Below are 16,585 nucleotides of genomic sequence, written 5' to 3'. Positions count from 1 at the left end.
AAGATATAATTTTCAAAGATACAATATTTTGTTTATGCGATTTTATTTAATTACTTCAGATTCATGCGGTCTATGGAACGTATCTATAGTAATAATATGGGACTAGTGCCCTTTTTTATGCGATTATTTCAGATTTATGCGGTTTTAGCATTTGAAACGTATCTATAGTTTTACTATAGAACTAGTAGCTTTTTTTATGCTGTTTTTTCTTTATGCTGTTTCTTGCGGAACGTATCTACCGCATAAAAACAGAACCTACTGTATTAAAGTATTTGTATATGTCTGTATATAATTGAGATACTGAATTTATTATATTATCAAGGACTGATTGTGGACCACAGCCACTTGACTTCTCTAGTATCACTGCCAGCAGAGAGCAGTGTAAGAAAAATGCAAAAACAAAAACTTCGGGCAGGTGGCCAATTGGGACGTCTGGAGCGTTAACGAAGCATCAATACGAGTGCGACCGCAAAATGTCAATTATGTACAGGTATGTGTGTGTTCTCACATGCTCACGGTCCATGGAGTGATCGCCTGAGAAATTGAGCAATGCCGCTATAAGCTGCATCAGAGAAATTCTGAGTATTAAAGTACGAGTATTTGTATATGTCTGTATATAATTGAGATACTAAATTTATTATGTTATCAAGGAATAAAAAAACAACATTAAATAGAGGCATTGTATGCTATCACAGAGATGTAAATGCTTCCTTACATATAAATAAATATAAAGAAAAAAGTATTTTCTAACATCGGTCATATTTCGGCGGGCAACAACAAATCTCCTATTATATTTCTGCACTAAAAAAGATTTGCGTAAAAACCGTCTACCTTTGCTTCCCCCATGTCCTCCGTACACCACAAATTGGAGCAGAAGCTTAGCCTCAACACCTTACATGGATGGATGCTACAATCTATCTAATCTGTTATTACTAACTAGCGGAATTGCGAATTCATTGTTTATAGAACTTACAGTCCGGTTCACTTGATTAGAGGCAATAATTTGTACGAAATAAAATGGTTATTAAAGCAACCGTATTTGATCTGGTAATCCAAGCAAATTATGGTTTTTTAGATTTACTATTTACCTTGTTTATAAATTTTATATGTATATGTATATAATTGACGCGTACACCCTTTTTGGGTGTTTGGCCGAGCTCCTCCTCCTATTTGTGGTGTGCGTCTTGATGTTGTTCCACAAATGGAGGGACCTAAAGTTTCAAGCCGACTCTGAACGGCAAATATTTTTATGAGGAGCTTTTTCATGGCAGAAATACACTCGGAGGTTTGCCATTGCCTGCCGAGGGGCGACCGCTATTAGAAAAATGTTTCTCTTAATTTTAGTGTTTCACCGAGATTCAAACCAACTTTCTCTCTGTGAATTCCGAATGGACCGCACCAACCTATTCGGTTACGGCGGCCGCCGGGAATAAATGGATTTGTACAAATTCTCCAGATAGCCTAATGAAATTTTAGACCAGGCCGCTTTAATGATTCGAATTTAAAATGTTTGTCTTGAAATGGTTGCCCATTCTCATAAGCCTTACGAGCAAACCATCCCCATAGATTTTCAATAATGTTCAGACCTGGGGAATAGAGTGGTCATGCTAAAGTTTCAACGTTTTGAGACACAATCCAAGTTTTGACCACACTTGAAGTTTGTGGATGTGCATTAACTTGTTGAAAGCTCCTATAGGTAGGTAGGTGAAATGGTTGCAGTGCCAGTCTTGCACTCCTCAAGTAGCACTAAAGCGCTGTTTTGGTACCATTATGAGACCTCCACCAGGCAGATATCTACAGCCAGCCAGAGCTGTTGATATAATGGAGAAGATTGAGGGGATTTAGTTTGGCGCACTGCCCCAGGCTGTCGCAGATGAAAGATCCTTTTAGTAGGTCCAAATATTTCACGACTCCCGGAAAAAGATGGTTCCAACAAAGCTTTATAGCTGTTCCCGCCATTTTTTAGTATACAATTTTTACTCCCCATACCGTTATACAACCTTTACGACTGCGATGTCGACTCAAGTATCTTTCCCCCTTTCCTAAGTCATGGAAATAGTAATTGTATCCATCCGGCCCATCCAGATTGAACTTATTTTCGTCACTAAATACCACTCTTTTCCATTAACCAGGATCGTTATTTGTAACAGACCTCTGCGGTGTACAGACTGAGCGCGTCGCCATATAATCGTGGAGCATTAATATTGATTTATTTAAAAAAGAAAACCAGTTGGTTTAATTTAGTGTACTTTTTCAATAACACTGTTGAATTATGCTATCAAACCTTTATGAATGGGCAACTCGGCTAAAGCATTGAGTTTCATAGTCAAGTGCGTTATCTTGCGCCAAGACGATATGATAAGCTACCGATTTAGAAGCACAACATTCTGCTATCTAGGCATTTTTTGTTCGTATGCGAAATAACCAAACGTGGAAACTACAAACTAATGGGCCAAATAAAACCACTGCTTCTCGTGAGGAGAGACCTCAGCCAATGGATAAGGGTTGAGCAATAGACACCCTTTGCAAACCTAACCTCCTGCTCACCAGGACAATAATTTCCTAAGTTTTCGTATGGCTGACGGTGCAAAAATCGTTCTAGCGGTAGACACACCAAACGAAAAAATTATAAGACCAACTTAATTCCTTATATTTGTATTCCCAGTTTAGAGCGAACAATTTATGTTCTTAATATTTAAACTTTTAATGATAAATGTTTTAAAAATATTCACTAATAAGTACACATTTCGGGAAACTTAAATTAATTATTAAAATAAGTAAAATTTACAGAACGAAAAAAATACACGACCAATGTTATTATATTTAAGGGGTTAGGAGTAGTCAGAATTTTCAAAAAATTGAATTTTTTTGCATTTTCTTAAAGTATAATGTCTTAAAAATATTGTGTGAAAATTTGAAGTGAGTCCGAGAAATACTTTTCGAGTTATGCAAAAATTAACAAAGGGCGCTCCGGAGCAAATCGGAGCTGCTAAGACAGCTGAAGAACTATTATATGGCCCGGTGCAAGTAATTAAAAAATTCGTATAACTACATTAATCGTTAGCAAAATTTTAAATGCATTTTTCTCAAAACTCTGGACTGGTGATCACTGTAACTTTTAAGCCGCTTGTTAGATTTCAATAAAATTTATATTGCTTTTGAAAAACATAAAAAGCTCGTGCCTGATTGAAGGATTTTTTTTTAACAATTAATTGACGGTTTTTTCTCGAAAGCCTGAAAAATATTTCCTGAAACCGCCATATTGTTAATTTTGAAAAAAGCTACGATCAGGCAGAAGATTATCTATTAATAAAACTAATTTCTCTTGTCCGATTGATTTTTGATGAATCTCCAAGGACTTGTGATGATCACCACAAGGGACTTCTGGAGAAACGGGCACCACATAAACAGCGATAACTTTTGCAATTATTAATTTTTTTTTTTTTTTGGTTCTTTTTTTTATAGTTTTGCTAAAGCCAAGTCGAAATATAAAGTATTAATGCTATGTTTTTATTAAAAAAAAACAATTGACTAACAAAAAAAATATTGAAAATCAACATTTTTTCGGGCCTCTGACAAAAAAATTCTTGTGTTTAGTTCATAATTTGGATCTTAGTTATTTGCTTTGGATTCTCCTTTGATTATAATTTGTGGACGTCGTCCAGACTGACGCCTGATTGAATTGCTTTGATTAAGTTTTTTTATAATATTTTGAACAAATGTTCACCATCCGACGGTAATCGCACTTCTAAGGGTTTTAATGCCAATAAACTCTCTTCAATTTTTGAAAACCGATTGAGAAAGTATTGTCCACACATTTTGATTGGGTTAAGTTCAAGGCGGCAGGTAGGCAATTCTAAAATTGGTATTTTTTTCGCTGGTAAAAACTCTTTTGTTGCTTTTGAAACATGAACGACTGCTGGGAAATCCACTTCTCATCGAAATTATCAACAAAAAAGTTAATAAGTACTTCGTCTATCAGTCCCAAGCTATCAGATATGACGTGTTTTGTCTTTGACACTAATGGCTGCCCAAACCATGACAGAACCCTCTCGGAAATTAAAAGTCATTCTCTGCTTCTTTTTCTTCCGTTTATCATGTTCATACATTTGGGAATAAACTTATCCGAGTAGCTGGAATTTTTTTTCATCGCAAAAAATTACTCTTTCCCATTCATCTTCCCAAAGCTGGCACTTTTCTGCAAATGTCAAATGCACGGGCATCAGCTGTCTGTTAGTTGGCAAAATGGCAGTCCAGAGTATTGTTAACAAGCATTTTGCCAGGAGTAAACGTGAAAAAAACAGTAATGGATTTCAAACGTAATGAGATGATTGCATTATATTTGGCTGGCTCGAGCACCTTAAAGTGAATCAAGTTTTTGTTTATCGCACCATTACTCGTTACAGTGATACAGGTAGCTTCTCGAAGCGTCATGGAGGTGTTCATCAACAGACTGCAACGTCACGTGAAATGGTTCAAGAAGTGAAGAAGCGACTTGAGCGTAATCCCCGACGAAATGGCAATCAAATGGCGAAGGAACTCGTAGCATCTGCTGCATACTAAAAAATTATCTCAAAGTCAAGCCTTACAAGAGCCAAAAGGCGCATGATCTCACACCAAAGCAGCAACAAGTCAGACTTGAGGGAGCGAAGGAGTTGCTTCGTTTGGCCGAAAGTGGTCAATTTTCGAACACTGAGTATTCTGACGAGAAAATTTTTCAAACTCAGCAACTCATAAACTCCCAATACGAGAATTTGAGTAATTGATTGGGCACCAGGAGGCAGCACCCGTCACAGGTAATGGTTTGGGCCACCGTAACCGCAGATGGGCGTTCTCCAATCGTTTTCATCGAGCGTGGCGCGAAGGTAAATGCGAAATATTATCGGAAAAGTATTCTGGAGGTTGCTTTGAAGCCGTGGGCAGACAAACATTTCGGTGGCAGACCATGGACACTTCAACAGGACTCGACACCGTCTCACAAAGCTCGAGGAGACGAAATATGGCTAAAAAAACAACGTTCCGAACTTCATAACGTCCACACAATGGCTCTCAAATTCACCAGACGCGAACCCGGTGGATTATTCTCTTTGCGGCATTTCGGAGAGCAAGGTCCGCACTAAAATATTCACTAGTCTCGAGGCGCTGAGTGGGCCATTGTCCGCGAGTGGGCCAAAATACTTGCAAGTTACATTCGGGCAGCTTGCGATTCGTTTCTGGGCCGTCTCAAGGCCAGAGTGAAGGCAAAAGGTGGTCATATCGAGCAAAAGTAAATTGATTATTAATTTTGTATTATTTTCGCACATTTTTTACTTTGAATTGAATAAAAGTAATTTTCCAAACTAAATTTATAGCCTTTTTAATTGGTTACACTTCGAGTGCCGGGCCCTGTAGACTGGAATCTGCTTTCATAATAGCTTTCAAATAAAGAGTATTTTAATTTCAGCAGGGTTATTTTATTTACTTGTTAATTAATTTATTTAATTTAAATTTTTAGTTTATTTAATTTTTTTTATTTTTTTATTTATTTATGTTTTTATTTATTTATTTATTTTATTTATTTGTTAATTTATTTAATTAATTAATTTATTTATTTATTTATTTATTTATTTATTTATTTATTTATTTATTTATTTATTTATTTATCTATATATTTATTTATTTATTTTATTTATTTATTAATTTATTTCATTTATTTATTTATATATTTATTTATTTATTTTATTTATTTATTAATTTATTTAATTTATTTATTTATATATTTATTTATTTATAGCTAAACGTTTGATTTGCCGAACACCTCAAGCGCTAAGCTTTGGTTTTCTGCCACTTTTCTTGGTACATCCGTACTTTTTTTCAAATGGAAGTAACGGAAAACTACAGTTTTGCTTCTTTTTAATTTTGTAGCCATCTTCCGTATTGTAGGGCCTCTCTCTCTCTCTACATACTAAAATTTCTCCTTGCTCAAATTCAGAGAAAGCTTTTCCGCGCGGCAGGCATATTTTTTGTTTTTCAACCAAAACAGCCACAAAAATATGAGTACGAGATAAAGCTGTAAAAAGCAATTATAAAATAATAATTTTAACGTAATAACTTACACTGTTCGCTTTTAAATTGAAAGCAAACGCTTATAAATATTTTAGTTTGGCACAGAACAAGAATTTGCGCGTTACTAAAAGATCAGCAATTAATGCGAAATAATTTCTTTTATGAGATACTGTTTTAAACATTTAATCAACCAAATGCTATTGGGACATTTTTCTATTATTGCTTTTGTAGATAATATCACAGTCATCTTGTTCTTACAATTTTTTCGTGCGGTGTAAATTACTCTTTTTTAAATTTTTTATAACTTCAATTTATTTCGCCATCCTGTAGACAAAAATGTCCAAAATATGCAAATTTTTTCCGCCGCTACAGTATCCTAGCTTTTAATCCATGTTATTCACTCTCACTTCTCCTTAACGCATAATTTACCTCTCTTGCTAGTTAATCACTCACATATACACATGTATGTATGTATGTATACTCAGGCGTAGTGTATAACTTCCCAAATTTCTCTAAATTGCAAAGTGGTTATCCAATGGTTCACCAAAATTTACTGCTCACACTTGTAAAATTAAGTTATTTCTGGAGAAAATTTAGTTGGTAGATATCTAAAAAAATGTGCTCCGTATTTTCAACTGTCACTTGTGTCAACAACGTACACGAATGCTAGGCAAGGCAGGCAGCTCTCAATAAAGGTGGATAAATTAAGTTTCACAACAGAGATAGTAAATAAGCAATTAATCTTCAGCGAGACTTGCAGTGGCACCGCAACGCATACCTGCGCATATTTGATTTGATATGAGTTTATAATTTTTCATTGGAAATTACCAAATATGCGCACACTTATTTTATTAGATATGGAAATGGTCCCACAAACAACCCGCCACCCCTTTTTAAGTCATGACAATAGATAAGCGGGCACTTTGTATACCTTTTTAAGTAACATGTTGTTTTTGTTCGTACACTTTCTGGTGTTTTTAGTAAATTAATTGCCTAAACCGAATTTTGTGTAAACAAACATTTCATTTTGATAGCGCTATTGAAGCTCACGGCGTCGAAGTTCTGCGGCAACTAACCGATCGACAATTTAGTTTGGTGATTCAACGTGTTGCGGTAGCGGAGTTCCCAAAGTAGCCGCCATACAGGCACACACACACACACATATGTTTGTGCATGCATAAAATTATTATAGTAGACCGCGGTTAACCGATCAGTTGCGCGTTCAACCACTTGTCGGCCCGTCAAATAGTCAGACTTTGCGTGCGCTTGGTGGATACCAAGTGTAGGCATGCCGCCGCTAGCGTTAATCTTCCAGTGTCAATTGTTCGTAAGTGGGTATATCTGGCATTTTGCGAATGATTTGCTTTTGTGGGAGTGTTATGCGGCGTGCATTAATATCGGGCGGTTGTGCGTGCTGTGACGTGTTAAAATAAAGGAAAATAATTAAAAAAAACTATAAACAAAAGTACAAAATTTTTGATTTGCGAAAACAATTCGTATGAAGGTATGCGAGCCAGCCATACACTTAGATCAGAGCTTTTTGTATGCTTTGTAAAGGGTGTTTTTTTTAAAGGTTAGGTTTTCAAGTTGGCAATACTTTTTTCGTAGATGGTCTTTTTGACAGCTGTCACTTGATTTATGCTCAGTTTGGTTTGCCATTTCATAATGAATAGACTTACACCTGAACAACGTTTGCAAATCGTGCAAATTTATTACGAAAATAATGGTTCGGTTCGCGCGACGCATCACAAGAAAATTTTGTTCAGCGATGAAGCTCACTTTTGGTTGAATGGGTATGTCAATAAGCAAAATTGTCGCATTTGGAGTGAATATAATCCACAAGCCATTGCTGAGACGCCGTTACATCCTCAAAAAGTCACTGTTTGGTGTGCTCTATGGGCAGAGGGAATCATTGGTCCATATTTCTTTAAAAATGAAGCCGGCCATAATGTTACAGTCAATGGAGAGCGCTATAGAGCCATGATTAATGACTTTTTCGTGCCTGAATTGGACGATGTTGATGTGAACGACCTTTGGTTCCAACAAGACGGCGCTACATGCCATACAGCCAACGCAACAATCGATTTATTGAAGGAAACTTTTGGTGAGCGCATTATCTCGCGCCGTGGACCAGTGGCGTGGCCTCCAAGATCGTGCGATATAACACCGCTGGACTATTTCTTGTGGGGCTATGTGAAGTCGCTTGTCTACGCAGATAAGCCCGAGACGATTGACGTCTTGGAAGAGAATATTCGGCGCGTTATTGCTGACATACGGCCCCAATTGCTGCAAAAAGTGGTCGAAAATTGGGCCTCTCGGCTGGAATTTATTCGAGCCAGCCGCGGCGGCCACTTGCCCGAAATCATTTTTAAAACATAATGGCAAACCCTTATCTTTATAAGAAAACTAAATTCTTGGCCATAACATTAAATTATATACGTTTTATTTCATCTTGAAAACCTAACCTCTAAAAAAAACACCCTTTAGTTTGTTTTTAACTGCTACTCCACTTTCATTGTCGTTATTGCTCTGCTTGTGGCTACTGCGCCGCCAGCTGTCATCACTGACACAATGGCTGTCAATTCTTTTACTGCTTTTGTTGCACAATATTTGCTTTTATTTTATTTTATATATTCATTAGCATATTTATTGCTGACATGAGGTTCTTTTTTTTTTTTTGCTTTGTTGGGCAAGTTGGGGCAGTGGTAAAATGTAAAAACAGAGCAAAAAAGACACGCAGTTCACACTCATGTACGCACAACTTACACTCGACACGAATTGCGCAAAAAATTAAAAACCTTTTAAAAAAATATATTAAACACTTAACTCTGGAAGCGCCCTGTGCGCAACGGTGCTCATTTACGGTTTCTCTCTTGGGATTGTATAGCCATTAGTGGGGAAGTTTTTTTACGGTTTATAATAATTTTGTGATTTTCGACAAAAAAAACTCAAATCTGCTTTCTACTTGCCATGCAACAAACTGCTGGATGCGTCCATTGTACAAACTTTTAACTGCAGGGTCCGGCACTCGAAGTGTAACCAACGGGCATAAGCTGTCTGTTAGTTGGCAAAATGACAGTCGAGAGTACGGTTAACAAGCGCACGGAAGCATTTTGCCGAGAGTAAACGCGAAAAAAGAAAATCAGTAATGGTAATAGTGCGATTTCATTATATTTGGCTGGAAACTTACAACCAGCGATTGTTCGAGAGCTCGAGCACCTTAAAGTAATAAAGTTTTTGCCTATCGCACCATTACTCGTTGCAATGATACTGGTAGCATCATGAAACGTCATGGAGGATGTCATCAAAAGACTGCAACGTCACGTGAAATGGTTCAAAAAGTGAAGAAGCGACTTGAGCGAAACCCCCAACGAAGTGTCAATCAAATGGCGAAAGACCTGAAAATATCTGACCGTAGCATACGCCGCATACTGAAAAATGATCTCAAAGTCAATCCTTACAAGATCCAAAAGGCGAATGATCTCACACCAAAGCAGCAACAAGTCAGACTAGGGAGAGCGAAGAAGTTGCTTCGCTTGGCGAAAACGTTCAATTTTCGAACATTGTGTTTTCTGATGAGAAAATTTTTCAAATTGAGCAATTCGTAAACTCCCAAAATGGCAGGGTTTATTTGACCGACCGTTCTTACAAGAATTTGAGTCATCGGTTGGCCACCACGAGGCAGCACCCGTCACAGGTAATGGTTTGAGCCGTTGTAACCGCAAATGGGCGCTCTCCAATCGTTTTCATCGAGCCTGGCGTCAGGGTAAATGCGAAATACTATCGGGAAAGTATTTTGGAGGTTGCTTTGAAGCCGTGGGCAGACAAACATTTCTGTGGCAGACCATGGGCGTTTCAACAGGACTCGACACCGTCTCACAAAGCTTGAGTAAACCAAAAATGGCTAAAAAACAACGTTCCGAACTTCATAACGTCCACACAATGGCTCTCAAATTCACCAGACACGAATCCGATGGATTACTTTCTTTGGACCATTATGGAGAGCAAAGTCCGAACTAAAAGACTCACCAGCCTTATTTTCTGAAAAAAGCCATTGTCCGCGAGTGGGCCAAAATACCTGCAAGTCACACTCGAGCAGCTGGCGATTCGTTTCTGGGCCGTCTCAAGGTCATAGTGAAAGCAAAAGATGGTCATATCGAGCAAAAGTAAATTGATTATTAATTTTGTATTATTTTCACACATTTTCTACTTTGAATTGAATAAAAGTAATTTTCCAAACTACATTTATGGCCTTTTGAATTGGTTACACTTCGAGTGCCGCACCTTCTATTAATCTTGCACATCTGTGGCTGTGTAACTTTTTTATTACAAGTTGAATTAGAATATTAAATGAGACTCTGTGAAATTAAGATTTATTGATTTAAAAGCAAAAACTATGAAAGTCAAAGGAGCTGTTCTGTCAAGAGTCCACAGATAATGGCTGTTAACGCTTCCCAACGGCCAAGTCGACGTGTGCTTTTATATCGGTCTCATATGAAGCGGTGAGTGTCATGTCGGCCATTATGCCGCCGGACATGATGGCTTTCGAGCTGGGCAGAATATATGTGAAAGCCTAAGTAAAGTGAGAAGCCTAAATAAACGACTTACGGCTGACGAGCGCAATGAAAATATACAGAGGGCAAAATCGCTGGGACTTAGTAACAAAAGGGAGGAGACTTTTTGAGCGAAGACATGGCGAAACGGATTTCTACCCGACACAGTTCCTGACGGGGCATATCTGTTAATGGGGTAGTTAAGGGGACAGATACCTGTAAAGCTTCGAAAAAAAATGTTCATAAAATGTTAATATAATCCTTTAAGAATATGTCTAAAAAATTTTTAGAACGCAATTTTAAGTATTTCTTATATTATAGATCGTCAACCGTGACGACTCTATTCTTTGCGTTCGAGCGCTGGGAGAGGTATAGTTACGTTGTATTCAAACTTTTGACGCGTTTTTCTCAAAACTATATTTTTCGAATTGGCGTACATCGCGCGAATGGCGGCGAAATTTTGCACACAAATTTTTTATGATATTACTTCTATGTGAATTTAAAATTTCGAAAATATTTCGAAAAAATAATTTTTTCGATGCAAAAATAGTAGGAAAATTCGCCCCAAAATTCATTTTTTTTAGCTTTTTCTTCCGCGATTTTTTTTTTGTTTAATTCATATAGAAATTATGACATTAATAAACAAAAAAATCTTTGGTTTTTTGTATTTAGGTCACTGACGCCGATGCTACAATGCCCGCCGATTGAGAAGCCCCGAAGCGACCTTCCTGGAAGAATTGAGTGTACATCCGCCATTTTAAATGATTAAAAAAAAAAAAAAATTATATTATTATATTTTAATGTATAAATAAACTGTATGCCAATTTTGAAAAAAATATATTGAACTCTTCGTTTTAAATAATTTTACTGAAAAATGAAAATCAGGGAAAATATGGCCGTTTTCAGGTATCTGCCCCCTTAAAGAAAGACTTACACCAGACAATATAATGAAACACATTTGCAATCGAAGTTGGTGTAGGCCAAAATGAAAGACTGGTCCGCGAATGCGCTACAAGAGCTGTGGACGAAAGAATGGCAGCGCAGCACAGAAAGGAGACAACCAAACGATGGAGAGTAGACTAATGTGCATATGAAGAGATTAATAATAAAATTTTGTTCTAAAAAAAGTCATGTTTCACTGTTTGACTGTTGTTTAACTCCATATCAAAAGTTTCAAAATTAAATAAATCTCAAAATTATAAAATTGCTTATGTTCACTTGTAATTAAGCTTGAACAGAAATAAAATTAAAAAAAAAAAATTTAAAAAGCATATTTTATCCTAAAAAATAAAACAAAAAATATATAAAAATGCCAAAAAGAACCCATGATGATGTTTCTCTTTAAAAACCGCTATACCAAAATTTTCAACATTAAAACAAGCTCTATATTATTAAATTTTTTTTTTCAAAATTTTTTCAGTTTACTCCTTATTACATTCAAGCCTACAAATAAACCAATTTTCAAAAACATTTACATCACTGGCCAAAATATCATACTTGCATTACTTGACATAGAATCGCTCCACTGTAATACGATCAACTCTGTGCAATTAATTTGCCAATCGTGTCTAATATATGTATGCCTATGCATATGTAACTAATAGGCACGCACACATATGTGTGTATGTATGGCCATTAAGTAATTGCTCGATGGTAGTTTGTATGCGCGTAGATTTGTAACCGCCACATTTGCCTGGAGCAATGTGCGAAATGTTTGATACTCGTAAAATAAACATTTAAAAGCATCAAAAACGTACTGAGAGAGAAAGCAGCGCGCTAGCATGGCAACATTTGGTTCTGAGATGTTCGTTACCTTGACCTACATATGTACGAGTATGTATGTAAGAAGATCAGAGAGCATATGAGTGAGAGCATGTGGATAAATATGAACCTGCCCGCATAAATATGTACATACATACATACATATGTATGTATGTATGCACACCGCGATGGGTCGCGAAGAAAATATTAGTTGTGGGGAAAAAGCAATCCATTATTTCCTCGGTGGATGACTGTAGTCATCGATATCTCGTAAAGTATCCATCGAACAATTTAAACTTTATTCTCGTTGGCTAGGTGACATTTCACATTAAACTAATTATTTTGCTGACTTTTTGTTTGTTGCATTCAGTTGTGAGTCACAGGGTGTTAACAATGGAAGTCAACAAAGAGAAAATTCGGTACATTTTACAGTTCTTCTTTGGTAAAGGCGAACGTGCAAGCCAGGCCGCTGCAATTGTGAATGGTGCTTATGGTGTAACAGTTAATTGCGTGCAATTTTGATTTCGTCGAAGCAGTTCAGAAACTTTTGATGCTCCATTTAAAAAAAAATGTGCAAAATGTCGTTAAAGCCACAGAAATAATCGAAGTTGACCGGCAAGGAGCTAAAGTTCGACCATAAAACAGTTTTTACGCAAAAATAATGGATTTCTTTTTTTCTAAACTAATATTATTTAACTAATAATCACGAGTAACAATTTTTAAATTCTTTCAGCGCATTTTCAATGCGGGAATGAAACCTAATGCATTTTCCGCTATTAGAATTACCATTTATCAGGATTTTTAATGTATCCACTTTGTGCAGAAGGAATTATTCTCATAAATATTAAATTAGGTGCACAAAGTAACGTATCAAATTTGTCATCAAAATGATTTCGATTTTTTATAAAATAAAAAAAAAAATTACTTAAATAAAAAAACTGCTAAAACAAAATCTCAAATTTTGCTACCATATATCTCAGGTTAAAAAAATAAAAAATTATTATATATTAACAAAAAAGGAACTCTAAATTCGGTCTGTTATTAAGTCACCATCGAGATATGGTAGACGCATTTAAGGGCTTATAGGTATACAGTTAGAATTTTCAAAAAATCGAATTTTTTTATATTTTTTTTCTTAAGTGCATATATTTAAGCATACCTACACACAGAAAATTTTATATGGTTCCGGTGAATATTTTCGTAGTTACGCGCGAATGGAAGAGGCGTTTCAGAGGGCCGTAAAAGGTCGGAACAATGAAAATGCTAACAGATTTTTTTGGAAAAAGTTTATAAATAAAAATTTGATAGTAAATTGTATTAATTTTTATCAATAACTAATTTTTTGTCAAAATGGACTTAAACCACTTTTAAAGAAAACAGCTCATAGAGGCCACCGCAAAACGTCTTTTTTGAGAGGAACTCCCGAAGATCAACTGTAACTCCTTACCAAATAAATATTTTTACCAAAACTAAGTCTTAAAATACAGTTAAAAGATATGGGAGTTGGGCGTGGTTATTGACCAGTTGCGCTCACTTTCAATACCAAACTACCTGGGTGAAATAGAAATATTTGTAGCAAGTTTTATTCTTCACGGCTGGATGGCACAGTACAATCGAGGTTGAATGAACTCCGGCTTAATTGAACTGCTCGATTGAGTAAACACCAAATTTATTTTACTGTGCATTTTGTAGAGTATAGATTGAGTGGGAAGTGGATAGAGAAGTGAACAACGGGTAAGGAAAGCAAGAAAGAAATTGCTTTATATGCCTGTAAACGTATGCTTGGAAGGAGATGGGGCCTTCAACCCGAGTATACTTTATGGTTGTATAAGGCGGTTATACGACCAATTTTAACGTATGGCTCGGTAGTTTGGTGGAAAGCAAGCGGGATTTTTTAGATTCTTATTATTTCATGAGTTACAGCCTTTTTGGTGACATGGCATCGGTTCCGATCCGACCGCTTCAACTCAACAAAAGACGATTTTTCACAAAACTACTTTTTTCGAAAAGGTGGTAAGGATATCTCGAGTTCTAATGGACTGATTTACTTGAAATTTGGGGAGGGTGTTTTCATACATTCCTTTTTCGGATAAGCCTAGCACCAGGAGAGTTGGAATCATGCACGCCAGGACACACTCTTTTTTTTTGGACCCCTACTTTCACTGCACATAATTTTGTCAATTTTAATTTTTTTTGGGTTAGTTTTTAATGTAATAATCTTCCTCTGTAAATTATAAGAAATGTTATCTTTTTCTTTCACTCATTACAATTGAATCTAGTTAATGATAAGTTTCATTTTACTTTTATTAATTTATTTAGCATTCATCTGTTTTCATGGTCTGTAAGAAATACTGTATTTTTTTAGATTATTAATTAAATAAATAAATGGTAAAAAATGGATAATAAAATTGCTTTTTTGCTTCTTTTGTACAGCGCTTCAAAAACCGGGCGAAGTTAATGCCTCTACACTAGAATACTACCTTAAACTCAATTTTAGTTTCAATAAAATTAAACATTTTAGGAAAAAATTAATTTGCTTGCTTGGAAGTATTTATTTTACAGAAAAACTTATATATATTATTAAATTTTATATTTCTCCTTTAGCTCCTATCATATTTATGTACCTAGCAATAAAAGTAACTTTTCAGCGATATGTCACACTTTGAAATCTTGTAATGTTTCAGGAGTTAGGAGTAGGCAGAATTTTCAAAAATTTGATCTTTTTTGCATTTTCTTAAAGTATAATATCTTAAAAATATTGTGTGAAAATTTGAAGTGAATCCGACAAATACTTTTCGAATTATTCAAGAATTGACAAAGGGCGCTCGGGCACTCCGGAGCAAATCGATATTTTAGAAGCAGCTATGACGACTGAAGAACTATTATATGGCCCAGGAATAGATGACCCAGTGCAAGTAATTAAATAATTCGTATGACTCTACGTAAATCGATTGCAAAACTTTAAATGCGCTTTTCTCAAAACTATATTTTTGGAACTGATGCTCACTGTAACTTCAAACCCGCTCAATAAAATTTATATTGCTTTTGAAAAACATAAAAAACTCGTGCCTGATCGAAGGATTTTTTTTTTAATTTGATTTTTTTTTAACAATTAATTGTCGGTTTTTTTCTCGAAAATCTGAAAAATATTTCCTGAGGCCGACATATTGTTCATTTAAAAAAAAAAGCTTCGATCAGACACAAGATTATCTATCATATTAAAAAAACTAATTTCTCTTGTCCGATGGATTTTACATGAATCTCCAAGGACTTATGATGATCACCGCAAGAGACTTCTGGAGAAACGGGCTCCACATAAACAGTGATAACTTTTACAATTATTATTTTTTTTTTTTAATTTTGCTTAAGTCAAGTCGAAACATGATGTATTAATGCTATATTTTTATTTTTGTAAAATTGACTAGCAAAAACAAAATTTTTGAAAATCATAATTTTTTCGGGCCTCTAACTACCTCTAACCCCTTAAAACAGTTATGAAGAAAACATGATTTGGCTGCTTTTAGGGCGTGGCTGGGTGGAAATTTTTGTAATGTTGAAATTCTCTCAAGGCAAACATACAAACTAGAAAGCGTTGCTATAAGGTTTGTTCATGTAAAAATTATCTAGCAAACTGCCAGTAACTTAATTTCCGAGCATTCGCTCTCAAAGAGCAAAATCAAAAAAAAGAAGGGCATCAACATGAAACCAGTAACAATTTGGAAGTTTTACGAACAGCTGATTAAATTGTTGGCAGGAAAAATCACAATAATTAAAAACATGTTCACTTGAGCTACCTTGTATTAAATTAAAAAAAAATTAAAGCAAATAAAATGCAAAATAAGGAGCTTCGGAATCACATAATTTCGTCCACAATAATTTGTTCCATTTCATCTTCGCTGTCAGATGAGGAACATTCCATTAGCAAATGCAATTCGCAAATGTTAATTCGTGTTTGTTTTTACTTTGCGATCAACTGTTTTTCTCACTTACGAATTCCTACAAGTAAAGATTTAACCAGTAAAAACTTGCAGGTTCCCCTCAAAATTGAAGGTAATTTTGCTCTCACACTTTCCCCTACTTTGCAATGAACACCAAACCATGATGATTTGTAGCAATTGTTGCAAACTATTTGCTTCATGAACGGACCTATAAAAGCTTTTCTCTTGCATGGAGGCCGATCTGGTCTAATGTATATATGCTCGTATATACTCGTGCATATGTATGTA

The 16,585-nt window shown here is 35.6% G+C and overlaps 1 protein-coding gene across 3 annotated transcripts in view; it reads right to left on the bottom strand.

Annotated features, from left to right (window-relative positions):
- Nucleotides 1-16,585, bottom strand: part of LOC129246318 (myosin light chain kinase, smooth muscle) — a 94,059-nt gene that overhangs the window by 23,186 nt on the left and 54,288 nt on the right. For 2 of the 3 annotated variants that reach the window (XM_054885041.1, XM_054885042.1), the window contains exon 1: nt 6,977-7,120. The exons of the other annotated variant lie outside the window; for it this stretch is intronic. In XM_054885041.1, the coding sequence (XP_054741016.1) occupies nt 6,977-6,991 (15 nt within the window). In that variant the 5' untranslated portion in view covers nt 6,992-7,120. Of the gene's footprint in view, nt 1-6,976; nt 7,121-16,585 lie in introns of those variants that run through there. 3 annotated transcript variants of the gene reach the window in all.

The sequence above is a fragment of the Anastrepha obliqua genome, chromosome 4, assembly GCF_027943255.1.
Source record: "Anastrepha obliqua isolate idAnaObli1 chromosome 4, idAnaObli1_1.0, whole genome shotgun sequence".
Classification (NCBI taxonomy): domain Eukaryota; kingdom Metazoa; phylum Arthropoda; class Insecta; order Diptera; family Tephritidae; genus Anastrepha; species Anastrepha obliqua.
The sequence above is the reverse complement of the archived record's forward strand: the minus strand, read 5'-3'. Positions and strand labels throughout refer to the sequence as shown.